The sequence below is a fragment of the Eschscholzia californica genome, unplaced genomic scaffold (genome assembly GCF_041429995.1).
Source record: "Eschscholzia californica isolate CP2 unplaced genomic scaffold, dmEscCali1.0.p SCAF_6, whole genome shotgun sequence".
Lineage (NCBI taxonomy): Eukaryota > Viridiplantae > Streptophyta > Magnoliopsida > Ranunculales > Papaveraceae > Eschscholzia > Eschscholzia californica.
Window position 1 is genome coordinate 42,926,909 of NW_028238483.1, and position 24,160 is coordinate 42,951,068.

Genomic DNA, 24,160 nt, shown 5'->3' on the forward strand with positions numbered 1-24,160 from the left:
GAATTTCGGATAATAATTTGTTCGATTGGATTTGAGATTCTATAAAAAATAAGTATTCATGTAAAGGGAGAAAAGCATATCGAAAAATACTTTTCACTTTATTCCAATCATCTACGAACGATTTTCCTTCATTAACGAGTCTCCATTGCATCTCGTTGTATTTTTCATAGACTCTTGTAGACAAGTGTTGTTCAAGAATAAAAACCTTATCTTCATCACGAACCTCTTGGTTTATAAACCAATCTTCCATCTGTTGAATCCAAAAATCTATATGATATTGATAATCAAACATAGGAATTTTGGAAACAACATTAATTTAGTTTTGATCTTTTCGATCAACATAGAGTTGTTGCGCATCTCTAAAAGGATCTCAACCTAAACGCGAAAGATTTTTCCAACATTCAAGATGAGAAGTATCTAAAAAAAATTTATCTGTTCCCAGATTCTTGAAGCTCTGAATACCAGCTGATGTAGATTGTTGCGGAAGCGTAAAAGTAATGAAATCCACTATTGTTATTAAACTAAACTAATGAAATAAAGCTGATGAAATAACGATAAAAGCGATAAAACGATAAACTTGATTAATAATAAACGATGAACTTGATTAACAATAAACTTGATTCATAATATTCTCTGATCTGAATAACAAGGACAGACCTGACTTACTTTTATAGGAACTTAGAAACTTCTAGATAGACTCAAATTAGGATTCCTAAATATCAAAGATACTCAAACATAGTAACTTCTAAACCTAGAGTTAGTAGGAAATATTAAAACATGGAAACTCCTAAACTCTAACCCTAATGGACTCGGTCATGAGGCCCTCTAACTAGTTCGGCCGTGAGGCCCATCTTGACGGTCTCCATCACTTAGTCAAGCTTAGTTTAAACCTTAATAATGTATGCTATTTCACTAAATCAAATGGGTTACCCAGTAGGTCTAATAGCTTCTGTTTATCGGGTCTAAATTGTAATAATATTTTTTTAGATCCTCAGTATTAATATTTGCTAGTTAACACTAATACAACCAATTTTATTTTTGTTTAATAATTTAATAAAAGAAATGGCTGTGTATAGTAAATAATTTTGGGAAGTTAAAACATAGTTGTATTTAGCCCAAATTGTGTCCGACAGTTCGTTTTGGCCCAAAAAATTCTTAAATGGCCCCAAATTTTTTCAACCTCCCAAATTTACCCCCATGGCATTTCTGTAATTATCTTTTTTTCTTTTTCTTTGTCCACCTCATCTAACAATCACCACATCACTCTGTCCACCTCACCCTTCTTCTCCGGCGAAAGATTGCCGGCCGGAATAAAAAATTCCGGCCGGCCACCTTTACCAAAAAAAAAAAAAAAATTTCTTTATCTTCTTCATTTCTCTCTTTTCTTCTTCTTTATCTCTCTTCTTCCTCTTTCTTTACCTCTCTTTCTCTCTAACCCCTCTCTCTTTCGCCGGAGAACCAGACCTTGGAGGTCTGGTTTCTACAACCAGACCTTGGAGGTCTGGTTTCTACAACCAGACCTTGGAGGTCTGGTTTCTACAACCAGACCTTGGAGGTCTGGTTTCTACAACCAGACCTTGGAGGTCTGGTTTCTACAACCAGACCTTGGAGGTCTGGTTTCTACAACCAGACCTTGGAGGTCTGGTTTCTACAACCAGACCTTGGAGGTCTGGTTTCTACAACCAGACCTTGGAGGTCTGGTTTCTACAACCAGACCTTGAAGGTCTGGTTCTCCGGCGAAGGGGCAGAGCCCCTTCGCCGGAGTTATATTGAGAGAGAGAGAGGGGTTAGAGAGACAGAGAGGTAAAGAAAGAGGAAGAAGAGATAAAGAAGAAGAAGAGAGAGAAATGAAGAAGATGAAGAATTTTTTTTTTTTTTTTTTGGTAAAGGTGGCCGGCCGGAATTTTTTATTCCGACCGGCAACTTTTCGCCGGAGAAGAAGAGTGAGGTGGACAGAGTGATGTGGTGATTGTTAGTTGAGGTGGACAAAGAAAAAGAAAAAAAAAATAATTACAGAAATGCCATGGGGGTAGAATTGGGAGGTTGAAAAAATTTGGGGTCATTTAGGAATTTTTTGGGGCCAAAACGAACTGCCGGACACAATTCGGGGCCAAAACGACCAGTTGGCCACAAATCGGGGGCCAAAACGGAATTAACCCTTTTATTTTATAATAATAGTTAGTTTTATTTAATTTTTTCCAATTTTATAGTTGAGGTTGATTCTAATTCTTCCATGATTAGAAAGGTAATAGCTTAATCTTCTTTGTTTATTATAAAACCATTAGACCAGGATATTCTATGTTGTTGGAATGGAGTCATTTACTTCCATACACTAATTGACTTGATTAGAAATAACACACACTAGTGACTCAAATATGAGATAATGAAGTTTTAAAATACGTCAACTCATATCACAACATCTATCAATTCCTAGATTATGAAAACATAGGAAAGGAAAAAAAATCGAAAGAGGGACAAACTTAAAAACGAGGAGCTTAATATAAAATATACGAGTTCATATATGTCTTTACACACACATTATATTGATACATTACCAAGTTTGTTGATATCAGACTCTTTTTTTGTTTGTTGATATCAGACTTAAAATCCTATATTTACTTTTTTTGCAAAGAAATCGTGGAGTATTTACTTGGTCATTAGATCTTCAAACCAATAATTATTGAAAGATCCAACCTTGACCAAGTCAACAATCTTTGACTGAACAAAAAGAAGAAGATTCCTTAAATTCAAATGGAATAACTCCATAAAGCCACTTCAGCATTAGTTTCCACGTCATCCCAACTGAAATCTCTAGGATGAGGTGGAGATAATAACAATCCATCTGCCATGTCAGCAAGAATTCTTGGCATTCCAAACTCTGCTTCGTCATCATCCATATAAAACACTTTCTCCGGCACCGCCGGTGAATTCAATTCCTCCCTCCTTACTTCCATTAATTCCTCCGATTGATGAAAAGCTCTCGCTGCCTCCCCAGCTGCTTTTCGAATATCTTTAGCATCTAATGATTCCGGCAAGGGTACTTTCCAAATAGAATCGGCGAAATTAAGACAAGCTGATCTTCCCCTGAGTGCAATTGAAGCAACATCATGAGCACGGGCAGCCATTTCAGGTGTGGGAAAAGTACCAAGCCAAATTCTTGATTTTTTATTTGGTTCACGAACTTCAGATACCCATTTATCACCATTTCTCTGTCTAACTCCTCTGTAAATTGGGTGTCGAGTTTCTCTGAATTTCATTCTACCTGCACGTCGTTTTGGTCGATTTGAAGCTAATTGTATAATTTCTTCATCAGAACCACCACCTGTATTTATAATACTTGAATCGGATAAAGGTGAATATGATAGTAAATCTTTAACCTTATCTGACCCATTTGATGTATTTGAGTCCAGATTTCTGAAGATATTCATTAATGGAGGTTTCTCTTTTCTCTTTCTCTCTCTACAAGTGGAAGTGGAAGTGGGGAGTGTGAGAGTCAGAGTGAGTTTCTTTCTCTCTCTAGAACTAGAAGTGAGAGTGTGGGGGGCGTGAGTGTTGAGTTTTGAAATTGGATAGAATAAGAGGGTTTTATAGGGAGAACGCCTTACGGTTTAAACGCGCACGCGCAAAAAAGGAAAAAAGGATTTGGGTGGGGGTATAAGTTAGTTGACAGGCTGGATTATTAAATTACTCAATTAAGGATTGTCAACAGCTGTAATATCCAGCTAAGTAAGAATTAACCCACTTGACAGTGAACATGTGTCATTTACGATGACGTGGGATGAATTGACTTCTTTTGTGTTTTGAATTGTTTGGTAATGGTCGAATTGGCTGAAGAACTTACCTCAAAAATAGGTGCCACCAAAATAAAAGCGAAACAACTGAAACGATCAAAACTAAAACTACATATATCACAATTGGATGAAATCTTGAGTTTTCGTGATAAAATTACGTTCCACACATTCGTAGTCGATAAGGCCACATTCGACCCACTTTAAGAGATGATTCCTTCAGTTAGGTCTCGAATTGTACTTTTCGTAGTTTTCTTTTACAATTCGGGTGATGGTTCAATTCATCTCTTGAGTTTTCCTGTCGAACGGAGAAATCATTTTGCTAAGAATGTACCCATATCAAAACCTACAATGCAACGTGTTTTATAGTATCATACTTGTCACCTGCCAACTCAAAGGTTTTTGACAAAAACGATATAAAAATCAGTTGTGTTGTTCGTCACTAAATAATTTTTAGTTGAATTTGTACTTATTAATAAGAAAAATTTAAAAATAACTTATCAGTACAACCACATTACAAATACAACAAACAAATACTTAGGAAGGTCAAATACAAAAACGTGAAGAAGAATTCAAACGTCAAAACTGGTTGAATAGGACAATATCTAAGGAAGAAATAGAACGCTGATTTTTTTTTAAGAAAGAATTCAAAGGTCAAAACTGGTTAAATAGGACAATATATGAGGAAGAATTAGAATCCTGATTTTAGTTTTGACTAAACACTTCTTGGGACCTCTAGAACATTGGAACAAGAGTCTGAACTTTCCATGACTAGGGGTTGAAAATTAAGTCGAGAGAAAATCCTGTAAAGAAACTGCTACGAAACAAACACCAAAAACAAAAATAGTGGAGACCGTTCTGTGTGTTCCTGACATACTTCCTTGCTGAAGTGACTAATAAGACAAAATTAAACTTTTTAGACTACCTAATTAGTTAGGTGGAACACGATCCTCACACGCACACGGGAAAAAAGACTTGAGGTAGCAAATAAATTGGTGTCAGAAACGAAGCGCACTTAGTTGGGTGGAATTGACCTTTAACTTATAAAAGCAGCTTACTAACCACTAAGTTATAACATGATCCTTATCAATATTCTAGTTATAATTTTATGTTTCGAAACCGACTACTTTACAAAATTCCAAGAAGGTTAGGAACCTTTGGATAGGTTGGAGGTCAAAGCAACCGCTTTGGTTTCTTTGGGTTTGGGCGCTCCGCGCAAGGGCGCAGGGACAAGCAGACCACCCCTGACTGCACCCAGGGCAGTTCTGTTATATTTCTAAAGAGGTGGGGTTAATCTTGTAATTACAGCCAGGGGTCAATACTTCTTTTTTTTTTGTACTCTTGACGTGGAGAAGCTAGAAAAATCTAGAGAGAAAGAACTGTGAGTGATTTGTGTCATGACCTACTCACCTTCTTCAATTCCTCCAACTTCCAACCATGAAATCCCCCTCTATCATCAAACTAAAATCTTATCATCCAACTAAAATCCTTCTCACTTTTTCAGTTTCTCTAATGCTAGAGTGAAATCTTATCTAGGGTTTTCCTAATTCTTCAACTTCTATAAATCATTAGAGATTCAACATTTCTATGTAAGCAATGTTTACTACCTCTGGTTTTGTTATTTTTATTAGTTATTAAAGTTTCTACTAATCCAATTTTGATTCTCATCAAAACTTGTGCTAATACATTATAAGGTTATTGATTTTGATAAATTGAACTACTATTAATTTCAGTCATTTTAGTAACTGATTTTTTATTATTAATTCTTTGTCCATTACTTCATTGTTAGGATTACTGATTTTGATAAATTGAGCTACTAATTTAGATTATTTTGGTGATTGAGTTCCGATAAATTTATTGTCCATTATTTCATTGTTAGGGTTACTGATTTTTTGTAACTTTAGGTCTTTAGGATATATATGATTCTTACCTAAAACTTTTACCGATACATGATTTTTTGTAACTTTAGGAAATTAAAGAGTAGGAATCCATCTAAATAGCTGTGCTCTTACTTTTCATTTTTCGAAATGATCCACCATTAAACTTTAATTTAGGTAATTGCATATGTGGATTGTGACAATAACGATGCAATTTTACTTTGACACTATAAATTGTCTTTACATGTTACTTTCGGCGAATATAGATTTATCGCAAGAAGAAATTTAGTTATACAAATTTTAGGCTAGTTCTATATAGTTTCAAATCCTGGTTCCGCCCTTAGCCCCGTACAGAGGAATAAAGTAGGGAGGAGCTTTATCATTTTTGGTAAAATAAAAACTAATTTTACTCCGTCGAAGTGATTGGATACAATGAACCCAACTCCCAATTATCCACATGGACCTCACATAATGGGTTCCTTATCTCCGTGTGTTGTTGGTCTTTTCATTTAATGGGTCGCTGGTCACATATATTTACTCATCTAATTCCATGTATTGTCATGATACGAGAGTATATTTACAAATAAGTTTGAGAGATGTAGTCTTAGGTATCGAAAATAAATTTGAGAGATATAATCTTAATATTTAAAGATAAGTTTGAGATATGCAATCTCAATCCGTGAAGATACGTTTGTAAGATTTCGTCATATTCATCGAAGAAAAGAGTATATATATAAAAGAATATTTTTTTATTATATTGTATACAGATAAGAGCTATAATAATAATTTTGACTTTTGTGGTGGTAGGCAGGGGTGATATGAGAGTGGCTAGTTTAGCACTTTCCTAGTATATAGTAGAACTTTCAACAAAAAGAAAAATTAGTATATCCTAGAAAAAGAGGTCCTACCTCCCCCTTAGCATTTCCCAAAAGGAAACAAGAGGCTCTACAAAACGTAATTGTTTATTCAAACGTTACTAAACTCAGAAACTTCCTCCTTGTTATCTCATTCCACATTTCACTTTCATATATAAAGTCATTTCTTTCTTTATAACCATATTAACTACTACTAGTACTACTATACTCCAATATTACAGTTGGTGACAGTTATACATATCTGCACACGTTTTATTTTTTAATCGACCATAAATTTCGAGGCCACCAGGAAAGATGTGGCAAATTTTTTAATCTCAACCGGCTTTATCTCAATTTCCTCCACAAGATTTCACAATTATTGTACAGGACAACAAAATTACGGGGCTCCGTCAATCACAATGTCTACCAAGTGTGGGTTTAGAAAATCGGTCGTCGATGAATATTTTAATATCGGTCGTCGATGATGATTCTCAGACGAAACGTTATGAAATATAGGTACCTTGGATCGAAAAGGAAACAACGACTTGAATTTACTTGTTAAAGGCAACGCGTTATTGAAAATCTTAGGGTCTGATTAGCATTTCAAAGAGAAAAAAGTCGATCACGACAACAATCTTTAAAATGAGTACTTTTGAAAAGGAAAACAACCATACGTTGTAAAGTATATTACGATTATACGTCTCTTACCTAGAGCTACCAAAATTCGAATTTTTGTGCACAAATGACTGAAGTTTATAGACACCCCAAAATTAAACCTCACAAAGAAAATTTCTGCGGTGTCTATAAGAGATCCTCATAATACGGTTACACATGAAGGGCTCGGACAGTATACACTCGAAAGGGCTAACAGTTGGGTTTAAGTCAAATGGACATGATGCCCTGAACTTCTTATTAAAGAACAGTTCTATAGGCGCCCATTGTTAATACTCCAGCCAATTGGTCGGCGACCTAACGTCGTTCTTTGGCGGAGTCGGCCGGCGATCGGTCGACGTCAATTGTGCCGTCAGGTTAAACTCATATAGACATTGCGTTTATTTGCTTGCATTGCCTCTAACCACCAAAATATGTTATAAAAGGGATTGCCTGTAGCCCTTTAGAGCATCTCTAATGCAACAATGAAATTGAAAAAATCAAAGTGCCACGTAGGATTTTTTGAATTTTTTGTAAAAAATCTCTCCAATCCAATGCAATATTCAATTTGGATCTCGAAATTATGTGGCCTCATTTAATGTTGAGATATCTCAAGAAGAAACTCAATATTTGAGATTTCTTTTGAGGATTTCAATTGACCACTCAATATTAAAAGCAAATCCCTTCATCAAAAAAAAAAAATATTAAAAGCAAATCTTCTCATATAGGAAATGACACCTAAGTTATTTTTTAAGTTTTTACAGTGTTGCATTGAAGATATCTTTTGAACTGAAGATCTCCATATTGACATTTAGGAAAGAGAAACTCAATTAAGCCTTGACACATAAGACATATTGAGTCTCTTTGGAGTTTTGCATGGAGATACTATTAGTATAGGAAGAGCGTACAAGTAATCCCTAAATAAACGTATTTGTTTATAAAACATGCCGTAAAATATATTAGGTTATAAAATATAGTTCGTTTAAGCTATAAAATCATATTCTATCAAAAAGAAGATGGAAAACTCTAAGGTCTAATTATTAAAATTTTCCTCAACCAGTTTAGCATTTTCATCTTTATAATTTTCCTCAACGAGTTTTCATCTTAATTTCATTACTAATTAAAATTATTTTGAAGCTAAGTAAGAAACTAATTATTAAAATATTTTGTGACATAGAGAGACGAAAACATACCTTAGTTTAATAATCGTAGAAGTTTAGAAGTGTCAACTAAAAGTAATTAAACTTTAAACAAAAAGAAATTAATCTAATTAGAAAATACAATTTAGGAAGGAAAAAATGCTAATGTTTGAGATTTAAGTTGTTTGGACTCCCTAGCATGCTTACTACAATTGGGATAAAATAGATTATTTGTTGCTTTCGATAATTCTTTTTACGAAGATAAAATAAATTGAAGCTCTCATAATTACTTTTTTTGTAGTCTTTATGTGAGGCCCTTTGCTCGGTAGCTCAAAGCAAGGTTTAATTTGCTTGTTTGTCCTCGGGACCAGCCATGAAACATGCTAATCTAAATTTGTAGGAGAAAAAAAGATAGATTACATAAAATGGTGTGGTTGACATGTATATCACCAGTATGAGATCAAATGGCGAACATGGTATCAATCAACACCATAGACAAACCTCACTAATGTTGGGGTCCCTCCTTATAATTAAAGGACTCCTTGTTGGAATAGGATTTCCCTTATTCCTTGTTTGGGAAAAAAAATAGAAGTTTCTATTTTTTCAAGCCTAAAAAGGAATTCTTATTTCTATTGGTAAACCTCCCTATTTATCAATATAAAAGGGAATGAAAGGGAAGAGATTATACACAACAACTTCGAGAACAAAGAGAAGTCAGAGAAAGAGAGATTTCTGAAGTAGTTCTTTCAAGAGAGATTGAAAGAGAAGAATATTGGTTTGAAGAAAAGAAGATTATTAATCTTGTGAAGCAATTTAGTTTGTGGTTATCTTCTTCAACCTTTAGGAATCTAGGATTTGTTCAAATCCTAAGGAGTAAGAGATTTTATTTCTTTGTTCAGTTTATCCACCATAGGTTTGGTGAAGAGTTGTCCAAGAGTGTTTCTACACATCTTGAAGAATTGTGTAACCCATTATTTTATTATAGTGGGAGATTTCTGGACTAGGTCCCGTGGTTTTTTACCTTATATCTTGGAGGGATTTTTTGCCACGTTAAATAATCTTTGTGTCTCTACTTTTACTTTCACATCGTTTATCTTCATATTCCTGAACAAGTTAATTAGGTTATTTTTCCTAACAACTAAATCGATTATAACAACTCTAATAGTATTTGGCGCTCAATCTCCATGTAGAACACTACTTATCTTTTTCGTGATGGAAAATTCAATACTCATGCATATAAATAACAAAAACACAAGTAATGAAATTAAACCAAGATCTCTATTTGATGAATTAAAGAGATGAGGAGGTTTTAGGTACTTACCCGAATCCATAGCTTGAAGATACTTGAAGGTTTCCTTGTTAACCCTAAGATTTGGACAATATCTTCTAAACCTTGAGAATGGACGTTGTTTCTGATTTCTCAAAATGGGAGTTGGGAAAATCACATCTCTCTTCTCTGGTTTAGGGATTTGCCCTGAATAATATGGGAATTGCCTAGGAAGTTACTAGCAGTTACCCAAGTAATTATTAAAGAGCCCATTATTCTTTGATAATTACTTTTGAGGGCTCTACACATGACATATTGCCAATACGCTCCCCACACTTCAAACTGATATTTTATGGTCCATAATGTATAAATTAATTAGATCACATTTTGGGACCCTTAAGTGAAATAGCATGTATTATGTAATTAATACATATATTAGTCCACATTAGTCATTAGTATTAAAAATACTAACAATCTCCCACTTGGACTTTATATATTTCCCGAATTACATAATACAAGAACCTTAGTGTGCACAAAAATTGTTATTTCACAACTTCAAATATCACGTACAATCTGGTTCATTAATCACATTAGCAAGGGATCAAAACGGCGTTCGTCGCATTAGTTCATGACTAAACCTTTAATGGTCACATTACTAACGTAATTAACAACATAGATCAAGTGTGGATGTGTAGCATGGAAATTGCATGCAATTGTGATCTAAAACATGTCTATTTCCAACTAATCCAGTGACTCCACAGAGTCCAACTTTCTCCCAATGATGTCCTCAATAGAAAGTTGATATCGTTATGTTCAGAGTACCAAATATAATACATAATTTCTGAAACTACGTAAGGTCAATACAAGAAACCAAACATTTCCAATGAGCACAACCAAATGGATCCAAAAAATTAAGACAACAAACTCCCACTAATCAATGGGATCCTAGAATCCCGATATAAACCACATACTTGCTGAAAAACTTTAGGCGGTAAATCTTTAGTGAGTGGTTCACCATATTGGAGTTTGTGTCAATGTGCTCAATGGATACCAAAAGATTCTGAACGTTACCTTTTACCGCAAGGTACTACATACCAATGTATTTGGACTTTGAAAAGCTTTTGTTGTTATTTAAGTACAACTCAGCTGCCTAATCGTCATGTTAGATCCTCATTGGTCGTTTTGCGTATCCGACCACATTCTAACTTAAAGACAAAATTTCAAAGCCAAATTGCATGATTGATGCTTGAAAGCATGTTAAGAACTCTACTTTCATGGTCGAGAAGGTCATAGGGATTGTTTTACACTTTCCAATAATTAACCCTTCCAACCACCACAAAAATGTAACCTGATCTGGATTTCTTATGATAAAGATATCCAGCAAATCCATACCGGAGCAACCCATGATCTCTCTATGATCGGTTCTCCTCAAAAGTGAGCATGTAATCTTTCGCTCTTTTGCAGTTATCACATAACCCGTTGGATGACCTTTCAACGGTCTAGGCGTGGGTTACTTGGATATCTACCCAACATTCCTTCAACAAGTGTCAAATCCAAACATGTACAAACTTGTGCATGCATGAGACTTCCAACCACAGACGAGTTTGGGATTGTCTCAGTTTCTTACTCAAGATCGAACTTCACAAGTTGGAGCAAACTAAACTTGCCATCATTATTCACTGACGTATCTCCTAGCGAATATTTCTGGATGCCATAGAGAAATTTACGATATAGGCCTTTTGGGAAAGACCAAGAGTGTCCTTAGGGTGATCTTGGTCTATCTGGATACCCAAAACATAAGAAGCATTTCCAAGGTCTTTCATTTTAAATTCGCTTGAGAGAAAGCCCTTGGTCTAATGCTACAATCCTATATCAGTGTTCGCTAGTAGAACCACACCTACATATAGTTCTAGGATCATAAATCCACTCCCACTGATCTTGAGATATATGCACTGATCGATGATATTTTCCTCATAGAACCGAAAGAGGAATGACCTCATCAAAATTTTGGTACAATTTATTTGACTTAAAGAATACTTCGTAAAGTCAGGCGAGAATACCTCTTCGAAGTTTAATCCTCCCTTATGAGTAAAGTCATTGACGACTAGACGTGCTTTATATCTTTCGATGTTACCTTTTGAGTCTTTTTGGTTTCGTAAATTCATTTACTACCAAGTGATCTCACCCTAGAGGTAACTCGACAAGATCCTAATGTTAATGTCGTCCATAGACTTCAACTCTCCTTTCATGACCTCAATCCAGTCATCAAATTTTTGAGCTCATTTTGACTTCACTAGGAGAAGTTAAATACTTCAAACCTTAAGTCATAATTGTGCTCATTAAGATAGACAACAAAGTCATAGTGGATCTTCTAAGTGTTTCCTTAATTCAAGGTCGTTAATGTCAACCATAATCTCTCTAGCTATTCCTCTGTTTCTTTTAGAGGTTCTTTATTAACTAGTACGAGAAAAGGTTGTTCACTAAATGTGGGATTAACCAACATGGTTGTATCTGATTAAATACTTTAATTCACAGGCTGAACAATAATTGTATCAAAAAAATTTAGTTATTGTCAGTTGTGACTTTAAGACGAATATTTGCATACTCATCTTCAAACACAATCTCTTTATTTTGATTACTCCCACTGTAATTAACATCCTCGACGAACATGAGTTTCTTGATTAAAAGAAGGGTTGTTTGAGCGATCAAACTGCTTCCAGTAAAGGTATTCCTAATGCCATGAGTCATTATTGAAGCAGACAAGACAATGTTTGTCATTCCACGATACCTAAGGGAATGAACCCCAAATATCTTTGCCTGACTCCACATTCGCCTTTATGGTGTTTGATTATATATCTTCAATCAATTTAAGTACTATAATCCACAATATTAGAATTTAGAGAAACACTAAATGATCTATTTCAATTGAACAATTAAAACCAAATTTGTCCAAAAGGAAATAGAAATTAGTTCCGTCTGAATGACGGTACATGAAAAGTTTCTTCTAAATTCAAATAATAATCAGTACATAATTGAACAACAAATAAAACAAACACCGATTGCTTCCACTGCAAGGTTGTTCTACAGCCCACAAAGATGTATCTTTCGCCATCAATCGGCTTTCAATAGTGGAGGCAAACCTTTCTTAGCACGCCAAGCGGCGTATTCATAACACATTTTCTTCACGATACCAGTCCTTTTGCAAAAGAAACAGGAATGCCTTGAATCCAAATTTCTTTTGCCTTTGACTTGTGAAGTTATTGTGTTTGCTATACCTTTATCCTTCTTTTGCTTATCCAGCCTTTTTACTCCTGAAGTTGATGCTAGGTGAGCACTTTCTGTCTTTTCCTGGTTAATCTTATCTTCTTCCTGAACACAATGTGCAATGAGCTCATTTAAGCTCCACTTCTCCTTTTGAGAATTATAGGAGATCTTAAGTGTGTTATACTGAACAGGAAGAGATATGAGGACCAAATGAACAAGTATGTCTTCAGACAATACAAGTCTTAGTTCCCTGAGTTTGGTCACCAGGTTAGACATATTCATAATGTACTCCCGTATGTTCCCCTTACCGTTATACCGCATGGTGACAAGCTTAGATAATGCAGTGCTTGTCTCCACTTTCCCACTCGCTGAAAAGCGATCAGAGAGTTGCTTGAGGAACTCCTTAGCACTCGCCTTAGTCAGTCCACTGCTTATCGAGTCTGGAATTGAGTTTTGCATGATCATCAGGCTCATCCGATCAGATCTCTCCCATTTTTCCATAGCAACCTTCTGTTCAGTAGTACTTAAGCTGGACAGAGGCATTGGGCGATCCATCCTAAGAGCAATGTCAAGATCCATGCAACCAAGCACAGTCATCACGTGCTTCTTCCATTTCTTAAAGTTAATGCCGTTAAGCACCGGAATGTTGTTTATGTTGGCAGATATAGATGATACTAAATACAAAAGACAATAAAACACACATGCTCATATTAGAGTTCAATAAAATCATGCATAAAAATTAGCAATTAACCAAATATTGCAATTTGTGGGCCCATTTCAAGATATCAAGTGTAACATTACTATCTAGTCTTTGGACAGAGATAATAACTTACTAGTGATACTCTCTGATATTGATACAAGATCTGCCAAGTGTTGTGCCTTTCTTTGGACCGACACAATACTCGCATGACACCTAAATATATCACATATCTTAGTCATAAGGCAATTTAAGGCTTCCCTTAGACCTGTCAAAGTAACCTTCCTTTGGGCCGATCACTTCACATGGACTAAGACATGTTTATCTGCACCAACTATGGTATTTTACCCGACAGAGGTCACTTTGGCGACATGTCCGTTCAATCCCATAATTAATGCAACAACCATCTAAGTTCTTGACAAAAATTAAAATCATAATATTTTGTGCAAGATTAATCAATAGCCTAACCTTATGTTTAATGATTATTGACATATAATCACTTAATCATGTTTCTTATTACTTATTAAGCATATATCAACATAGATATTAAATCCACTAAAGGTTGATAATTCAAAGTACACATATGCATGAAATCATCGTCAAATTACCATAATTAACGATAAACCAAAAATCATATGTGCATTATTTAGTAGTAGAAACATATTGTGGTGCCTTCAAACACCCAATTAAGGCACTCAACAATAACTCACAATTCATATATTACAAATAAAATAAGTGCATTGACGTGAGATACATACATTACTCCAAAATGAGTAATTAGAGGTCTACAAGTGCCCAAATATGATGTTGTATGCATCCAAAATTTCTGTTATGAGCACCCAAACTAACTACTAAAGGCACCCAAAACGATTAACACCAAGTGCTACAGGCGCCCCAAAACTATAGGCACCCTACAATTGCTATAGGCACCCAACCAGTGGGATAAGTCCACACAACACGCTATTGCTATAGGCACCATGCAAATGCTATAGGCACCTTGCGAATGCTATAGGCACCCAACCAGTGCTATTAGCACTCGACAACGCTATATACACCCCTGTTGCTATAGGCACCGAACCAAATACTATATGCAGCCTAGTTCCTCTAGGCATCCTCGGTAATTGCTATAGGCGCCCACACTGGAAACTACTTTATTTATTGTCCGATATATATGTATGATAACGTTTAATACTTCCAGTATCTAAAGCAATGGTAATGGTATCAAAATTTCTCTAAACAAATTTGATTTAGTGAAAAAATAACCATGTTAGGAGGAATTAATTGATACCCAATTATCTCTCTAAACAACCGAATAAGAGAGATTATAGAATGGAGAAATTAAAATCTAATCAATATTTCTCTGACCCAAAATAGTTGAACCCAAAATAGTTGACAGAATCTTAAAAAAATAAAATTATACTAACCAATATTTTCTCTGTAAATAACCTAATCAGAGAAATAAAACTTAAAATTGGTTATGGTGTAATCTGCCAAAAATATCTGTTAACTAATGAAACATTCAACGCATAAATGATGGGAGAGGAAATTAAGGAAATAATAACTACTTATATATTATCTCTCCCAACAGAAACCTAAGAGGATAATCCAACAGAGAATTCATAAGAATATCATCTACCCAAATATCTCTCAACTACCCAAATATTCAAACAGAGAGATTAGGGGAGAGGAATAGGGGGAAATAAGTACGATCTCTATTATTCCTCCATAACCAACCGAATCACAGAAGATAGCATTCAAGATTTTTATTATTTAAAATAAAGGTAGTTACTAATATTCTTTAAATCCCCATATTTGCAGAAATAAACAGATTTAGGGATAATCTAAAAGCAAAACAGTTTCTCACGAAATATCTTAAACATCACAAACATGGTGAACAGAACACATAAAACCATCTCAAAATTCATACAAATAGTGGCTCTGATACCACTTGATGGAAAATTCAATACTCATGCATATAAATAACAAAAACACAAGTAATGAAATTAAACCAAGATCTCTATTTGATGAATTAAAGAGATGAGGAGGTTTTAGGTACTTACCCGAATCCATAGCTTGAAGATACTTGAAGGTTTCCTTGTTAACCCTAAGATTTGGACAATATCTTCTAAACCTTGAGAATGGACGTTGTTTCTGATTTCTCAAAATGGGAGTTGGGAAAATCACATCTCTCTTCTCTGGTTTAGGGATTTGCCCTGAATAATATGGGAACTGCCTAGGAAGTTACTAGCAGTTACCCAAGTAATTATTAAAGAGCCCATTATTCTTTGATAATTACTTTTGAGGACTCTACACATGACATATTGCCAATACGCTCCCCACACTTCAAACTCATATTTTATGGTCCATAATGTATAAATTAATTAGATCACATTTTGGGACCCTTAAGTGAAATAGCATGTATTATGTAATTAATACATATATTAGTCCACATTAGTCATTAGTATTAAAAATACTAACATTTCGGCCTCATAATTACGGAGACATTTAACTCTTATTTTAGTCGCCTTCTTCTAACTTGGTTGCTTACACGATCATTTTCCCTTATTTTAACGTTAAATTAATAAGATAATAATATTTGGCGCTCAATCTCCATGTAGAGCACTACTTATCTTCTTCGGCCTCATAAATACAGGACATTTAACTCTTATTTTAGTCGCCTTCTTCTAACTTGGTTGCTTACACGATCATTTTTCCCTTATTTTAATCTCCATGTACTAATTATATAATAAAAGGATTTTTTGCTTTATTCTATTTGTAAGTTAAGATAGTAATAAAAGAAACAAGTTCAATAATCAACTTAGGGCAAGAGTTATTATATATAGAAGATACACTGTTCTGTAGATTAATTTTCATAAATTTGAGAAGCAATTAACATCAAATAAATCATGGAAATTTTATCTAAAAGGCTTTCGTTTTTGTTCTTTGTATTGATTCTGATATCTTCTCCAAGTATGTACTCAAATATATGCTTCTTCTTCCGATTTTAGTGTTTGCTGTTTTTGTTTATTTATAAGCTAAGTTAGGGTTGATAATATCTTCTTGTTTGCAGAGATGGTAAATGGTCAACTTAGTTCAACAAATAAAGAAAATGGTCAACTATGTCTCATACTTGTTGGAGGTGCATGCCTGGACCCCAAGCATCACGGTGACGACATGGCCAAAGATGACGTCAGTGACCTTAAAGACGGATTAGGAGTGGGAGGTGGTGGTAACTGATCATATTACGTATTATATGCCAATAACTCTTGATGGGAGTGGTAAGAGGTTTGGTCTTCTACCTTAGAAATCAAAGGTTCGAGGCACGCTGAAAATTCAAAATAGAAAACTGATCATATTATGATATGCATTACCTATTTGGCTTCGGTTTCTAGATTTGTATTTGTAACTCATAACATAGTAGTGATTTCTATTTTTGCTATAATTTAATTTTTCGCAAGTGTTACACTAAAATTGTGCTATCCGTCATCAAATGTGAAGTATATAAATACTATGATTATATGTCTCTCAACTGGAACTACGAATTTTTCTGTAAGAAAAAACATAAACACAAGTCAACATCTGCGAGGTCTATAGACACCCAAAATTGCCATCCAATCTATTAAAGCAACAATTTCTGTGGTGCTTATAAGAAAACTAGTGTTCGGAAAAAAGACATGTTTTCGAGTCATTTGAACGAAAAATTGTGTTGTTAAGACATAGCTTCGTTGAGTAATTATATAACTTTATTTAGCATTTACCGTTCTTTTATTCATTCAATGAGGGAAAATTGTAGTTGGCAATGGAAAACCTTGCCCGCCACAAAGTAGATTAAGGGACAAAGTACAATCCTATAAAGTAGTACTGCTTTAAGTAACATATGACACTGATAAAAATGATCTCAAACTCTGAATTTTTAGTAACTGTCTCTTCGTATGATTATGATTTTACAGATGCGTGAACATAAACTTACATAGTTAGGTGAGTCCAGCTTAACGCCCATTAGAGATTGTAAACCCATTAAATACCTTTCCTCAGCCCCGTTTTTTTTTCCAAATATTTCATAAGTTTCCGAAAGTTTATAACCATGTCAAGAATTAGTTGATATTTAAATGGTAAAATTGAATAACATGGAAGTTCTTTTTGCTAATGATGTGCCAGTGTAAGTTAAGTGTAAGAAAGTAAAATAAGATTAAGTGAGGTACAATGGCAAAAAGGTAATAAAGAGTAATTATGCAGTTTTGTTTAATATTTTTTTTATTTTTTTTTGTTTAATTTATGAGAAAAAGTTATAGTTCACAAGATGCCAAGGGCTGAAAAGCAGTACCCTAAAGTATCGCTTTAAGTATCAAATGGCACAGACAAAAATAATCTCAACTCTAAATTTTTAGTAACTATCTCACAATTGATGCGTGGACGTAGTCTACATAGTTAAGTGAGTTAGACAAGTTGAAATTGAATCTTTTCAAAGCAGATAACTCTATCTAGTTTAGCGTGTATTAGCCGTTGTAAATAAATTAAAACCTTTCCTAAATACCATTTTTCTCCAAATATTTCAAAAAATTTCGAAAAATTATAACTATGTTAAGATTTGATTGATGTTTAAATGGAGAAATTGAATAACATGGAAGTTCTCTTTTCCAGTGACGTGCCGATGTAAATTGAGTGTAAGAAAAAGTAAGAAATTAAATGAGTTACAATGGCATAAGGTAATAATGAAATATAAAAAACTAGGGGTCCAGACTAGGGCTGGGAAAACGGTCCGGAAACCCGCGATCCGGCCCGTTCGGCCCGGACCGTGAGAGACCGATGACCGAAGCAGCCCCGAGCCGGGCTAACCCGGCCCGATATATCGGGCTAATTGAGTCGGGACTCGGACATGTTCTCAATTCCGAGTCCCGGCCCGTTAAGCCCGTCCGAAGACCGGCCCGATATGTTGCCCGTATGTGTAGCCCGATAGTTTGCCCGTTAGTTGAGCCCGATGAGTAGCCCGTCGATCATCCCGAATGATCCGCGTGTTTTTAATGAATCCAACGGCTGAGATTACATAATATCTCAGCCGTTGGATTAAATCTCACCAGCCTATATATACCCCTCAATTCCCAGGTAAAACCCTAATGCCTCTTCTCACCGAACCCTATCATCTCTCTCTCTTCCGCCGCTCTCTCTCTCTGTTTCCGCCGCTCTTCTCTCTTTTTACCCCTCTCTCTCTCTTTCAGCCTCAAACCATCATCTCTCTCTAGTACCTCCATTGAAGAACACTTCTAGGGTTAAATATTTTGGTCGAAGTCTCTCTTTCATCTACTGTTGGTCGAAGTCTATCATCTACTGTTGGTCGAAGCCTCTCAATATGGTTAGTATACATCATCATCTCTCTAATTTCATTAAAGACTATGGTTATGACTTATGATTACTTATGGTCGAAGTCTCTGATCACATCATCATCATATACTGTTGGTCGAAGTTGGTCGAAGTGTATTATCTCTCTGATGGTTAGTTCATGATGGGTATATGCTGATGATCTTCGGATCAAATGACGCGGTTAAGCCCTCGAACTCATCTAATAATTATTTATTTGATGTTATTTAGTTAATTTGATTTTATTTACTGAATGTTTTAGTTAATGGTTGTAATGTGTAATGAATAATGTATATAACATTATTTGTTATGATTATATGTAAAGATCTCGACTCTAACGAGTCAGATCTGTTTGATCAGACAGATCAGAGTCCTAAACCTTTGATCTGTCTGATCAAATAGATCAGATCTATAATGTATTTGTCTTGTATTTTTTTTTTTTTTTTTTGTGGTGTATGACTTGAAGTCGATGTAAGATGTACCATGTACAGACACAAAAAATAGTGGAATTTTTTTTTGTTCTGAAACAGAACACTCATTTGATTAAATAGATCAAACTCAAATGAGTGTTCAGTTTCAGAACCGTTAGATAATATTGATACAAGAAGTAAAAAGATGATAGATCATAGGTCATAGATAATAATCTTTTTTTTTTTAGTTCTGAAACAGAACACAAACATTGAGTTTGATCTGTTTAATCAGACAGATCTGAGTCATCTGACTATCGATCTGTCTGATTAAACAGATCCGAGTGTTCTGTTTTAGAATTATTAGGTAATTAATAATACTAGGGTATATCCCGTGCCCTAGGGCACGAACACTTGTATCAATCAAATGTTACGGAATTTATTGTTATATTTTATTGAGAGAGGGGGATTTTTATTAGTTATTATATTTTTGTATTATTTTTTTGTTTCTTTTCTCTTAAATTAGTTATTATTTTATTGAAGGAGAAAGATTTTAATTTCTTTTTTTAACTCTTGAAATTATTTTGTTTCATTTTTCTTAAATTAGTTATTTTATTTCTAAGGAAACGATTATTGTTTTTTAAAAAGGTAATTTTATTTCTACGAATGACTATATTTTAAATTTTGAGAAGGGCTCCTAGACAATATCCTTTATTAAAAAAGGATGTTTGTCCCAGTCATCGTTTTCCCTTCTGTTTTATATAATAGATTATAGATCTCTTGTTTTAGAACCATTAGATCTCTTTTTTTAAACAACTTAGTGAGACTTGATCATAGATTAAAGTATTTTTTTTTTCAAACAACTCAGTCAGACTAAAGAGTCAACATGATGATCTTGCCTTCATGTTCAGGACAATTAAAAACAAATCTTCTTCTTCTCTCTTTCTTTCTTTTTCAAAACATATCTTTTTTAGAACTACTCATCTTCTTCTGTTTTTCAAAACTACTCTTCTTCTTCTCTCTTTCTTTCTTTTTAAAAAAAAGTTTTCTTACCTTCTCTTTACTTTCTTTTTCTAAAACAAATCTTTTCTAACCTTCTCTTCTATTTACTTTCTTTTTCCAAAAAAAATCTTTTTTAAAACTACTTCTCTTCTTCTGTTTTCCAAAACTACTCTTCTTCTTCTCTCTTTCTTTCTTTTTTAAAACAATTTTTCTAACCTTCTCTTTACTTTCTTTTTCTAAAACAAATATTTTTTAAAACTACTACTCTTCTTTCTGTTTTTCAAAACTACTCTTCTTATCTCTTTCTTTCTTTTTTAAAACAAGTTTTCTAAACTTCACTTCTATTTACTTTCTTTTTCTAAAACAAATCTTTTTTAAAACAACTTTTGTTTTTCTGTTTTTCAAAACTACTATTCTTCTTCTCTTTCTTTCTTTTTTAAAACAAGTTTTCTAACCTTCACTTCTCTTTACTTTCTATTTCTAAAACAACTTACCTTTTAAGTTCTTAAACTTGTCTGTTTTTGAACTTGTCTATTTCTAACTTCTATGTTTCTTACCTTCTCTGTAGGACTCATGATTTCAGACTGGATCACTTGTCATTCCAGTTTTGGATGCGTTGTTTAAACACTTAGAAGGACCGAATTGATGAAGAACCTAAATGGTTCTCCCAATTGTGGACACTTCTTTGTTGTTAGAACACTGTAACCAAAATGGGTGATTCAAGGAAGCTGGTTAGAAATTGAATGTCCGAACGAAAACGAATATTGATGTTCCTACAAACCGATGATGAATTTCGTTATCTTAGATCTCTCATGAACTCAGCTTAGTAGAATGACTTTTTATGTTGGTTGTGGTTCTACTTAGGTTGATTTGACGGAGAGTCAGAGTGGTGCTCATGGAGAAATATCTCCTGCTGGTACTGTTGATCCTCCTGTTCCTGGTGTGTCTGCTCCTGCTGGTTCTCCCGCAGGCGAAGTAGATGTGCTGACTGGAACGTCAACCTGTTCGAGAGGCCGATCTTCTAAGGTTTGGGACTTCTATTCCTTTCATGATGCTCCTGATCCTAAAAATGGAGGCAAGATCATTAAAATGGCCAAATGCAACTTTTGTGGTGTTTCTCGAAATTCCAAATCTTCTAACGGGACAACACATTTCAAGAGACACACATTTAAGTGTGCTAAAGCACTAAAAATCGACCTGTCTCAATCAAAGTTGGTACAAGATCCAAACAGTGGAAATATGGGTTCATTTCAGTTTAGTCAAGCGAGAGCTCGCAAAAACACGATCAAGCTTTTAATCCTTCGCGAGTTGCCTATGCAATTTGTGGAGGACCCCTTCTTTCAATTTTATATTACTGATTCCTTCCATCCTGGGTTCAAGTCATTTTCTAGGAGCACTGTTAGAAATGATATCCTTAAATACTTTAAGGAAGAAAAAGATGCACTCAGAAATGTTTTACTTAGTGCTCCTGGTCGAATTGCTCTTACATCTGATATCTGGTCTTCGAACCAGAGGCTTAGTTACATGTGCATAACAGCGCATTACATTGATGAAATTTGGTGTGTCCAAAAGAGAATCATCTCTTACATTCTGTTAGACAAGTCTCATACTGGGGAACACATTGCCAATGTTTTGTATGATAAGCTAACTAATGATTGGATGATATCTGGCAAAGTGTTTTCCTTGTCAATGGATAATGCTAGTGCAAATACTGTGTCTGTTTCTCGTTTAATCGAGTTAATGCCTCATTTACCGTTGAGAGGCGAATTATTTCACGTTCGATGTTGCTGTCATATCTTGAACTTGGTTGTTCAGGATGGTTTTAAAGTTCCCCAGTTTAAAGAAATGCTTACACGGCTGAAAGGTTGTCTTGAATATATCTCTGCATCGGAGACTCGAAATGCACAATTTCGAATCCATTGTGAATCAAAGAACTATTCTCCTAAAAAATTGCAGTTGGATGTAAAACATCGTTGGAATTCAACCTATCTTATGTTGAGAAGTGCCCTTCCGTTTAAGGATCCGATTGACTCGTTCTTATCTGATCGATCTCCGCCTTTTGTCTTATCGAGTAGTGATTGGCAGCACGCCAATTTGTTGTACAAGTTTTTGAAGCTTTTTATGAGGCAACCAACTTCTTTTCTAGTGTTGATTATGTGACTTCTAACTCCGTCTTGGAGTATTTGGTTGATATTGGGATGGTATTTTTAGATAATCGACATGATCCTATGTTTGCGGACATTATTCATTTCATGGAGGCTAAATTTTGCAAGTATTGGGGTGAAACTCCCGTATTGTTTGGTGTTGCATGTATTTTAGATCCAAGGATCAAAATGAAAGTTGATATGCTCTTAACCGAACTTGAGAATTGTTTCGATACTTCGGCTCATGTTATCAAGTGTTCTACTGAGCAATCTGCCACCATGATCGGCAAGTTACGTGAATTATTTAAAGAGTATACGGCTGATTTGAGTGTGCCTTCATCCGTTTCTTCGTCGTCTACTGTTGATCAACCCCAGAGTGAGCCCGATGGACCGTCTAGGCGTGGTGCTTTTTGGAGAAGTATTAAGAGAGTCCGAAAGAACACTATAGCTACCGCTTCCGAAGAAATATCTAGATATGAGTCTGAGCCAGATCCTACGGTCGATAATATTGAAAAGTTCGATGTTTTGGGTTGGTGGAGTGAGAACGAGAAGAGGTATCCGATTTTGTCCCGAATAGCACGTGATGTTCTTGCTGTCCCGGTTTCGACTGTTGCTTCCGAGTCGGCTTTCTCTTTAGGTAAAAGAATTTTGGGAGACTATCGGAGTAGCCTAACTCCGGAAATGTTGGAGTGTTGTGTTTGTCTTAAGGATTGGTGGAAGCATGAGCTTAATGTTACTTTGAAGGAGTTTGATCCGTTGAACGATGGGTTTCCCGAACCAACTCCTAGCATTTCTCAAGTTTGATTGCTCGATTAATGAATGAAGGAGAGAAATGTAACTTTTTGTTTATATTTTGGACTTTTTGTTATTAAAATGTTGGAGGGAGGGAAATGTATTTTTTTGTTATTAAAATGGGTGATTATGTAATTTTGTTTATGATATAATCTGATAATATATAATGTTGGTATTTTAATTAATTATTGTTTTTTTATTAAATTATTATTTTATTATTAAATTTTTATTTTTTTTATTTTTTTTATTAATTCAATAAACCCGAGCCCGCCCGACCCGAGCCCGCCCGACCCGAGCCCGTTGAAACCCGTTCGGGTAGTCGGGCTCGGACGGGCTACGGGCACTTCAAGTCTTTGATACGCCCGGCCCGATCCGCCCGGCTCACTACCTCGGGCTCGACTTATCCGAACCCAATCCGCCCGAGCCCGACACTTGGTAGCCCGACCGAGCCCGCCTGATTCCCACCCCTAGTCCAGACAAAAGTCAAAGAAAAACTGGTTTTTGGAAAACCATGGTCAGTATCTAAATGGAAATTGAACCCTAGCCAGCTCATCATTCCAAATGTCCGATTAGTCTTCGTACCATTAAAATATTAAAATGCACTAATGAGAAAAATCCAATGAAAATGAATTGTTTTATTCCAAAAATAACAATCAAGTATTAAAAGCTTAAATTTAGTTTATAATTCCAAAAATAACCAACCTTAGTTCTTATCTTTGGATATAGAAAAATAATACGTTAATTTTGAAATTAAAATTTTTCTTTTGTGGATGTTACCTCGTGATAAACGATATAATAACTTTAATTAGATATAAATTACAGTAATATTCAGTGACAATATGAGTGATAAAAAGATATATATACATGTACTTTTAAGATATCGAATTTTAAATTACGTTAACACGTGGACTTTGTATGTCTAG

At 34.9% G+C, this 24,160-nt stretch overlaps 1 protein-coding gene and 1 pseudogene across 2 annotated transcripts; both read right to left on the minus strand.

Moving 5' to 3' along the window:
* Nucleotides 1–2,480: 2,480 nt before the first annotated feature.
* LOC147535238 (dehydration-responsive element-binding protein 1B pseudogene) lies at nt 2,481–3,548 on the minus strand (annotated as a pseudogene). Its single transcript, XR_015227605.1, has one exon. The product of XR_015227605.1 is annotated as a dehydration-responsive element-binding protein 1B pseudogene (transcript).
* A 9,139-nt stretch (nt 3,549–12,687) lies between these two features.
* LOC147535239 (uncharacterized) lies at nt 12,688–13,437 on the minus strand. The gene has a single exon (XM_086650178.1). The coding sequence runs from the start codon at nt 13,435–13,437 to the stop codon at nt 12,688–12,690; it is 750 nt and encodes a 249-aa protein (XP_086506304.1).
* Nucleotides 13,438–24,160: the final 10,723 nt, after the last annotated feature.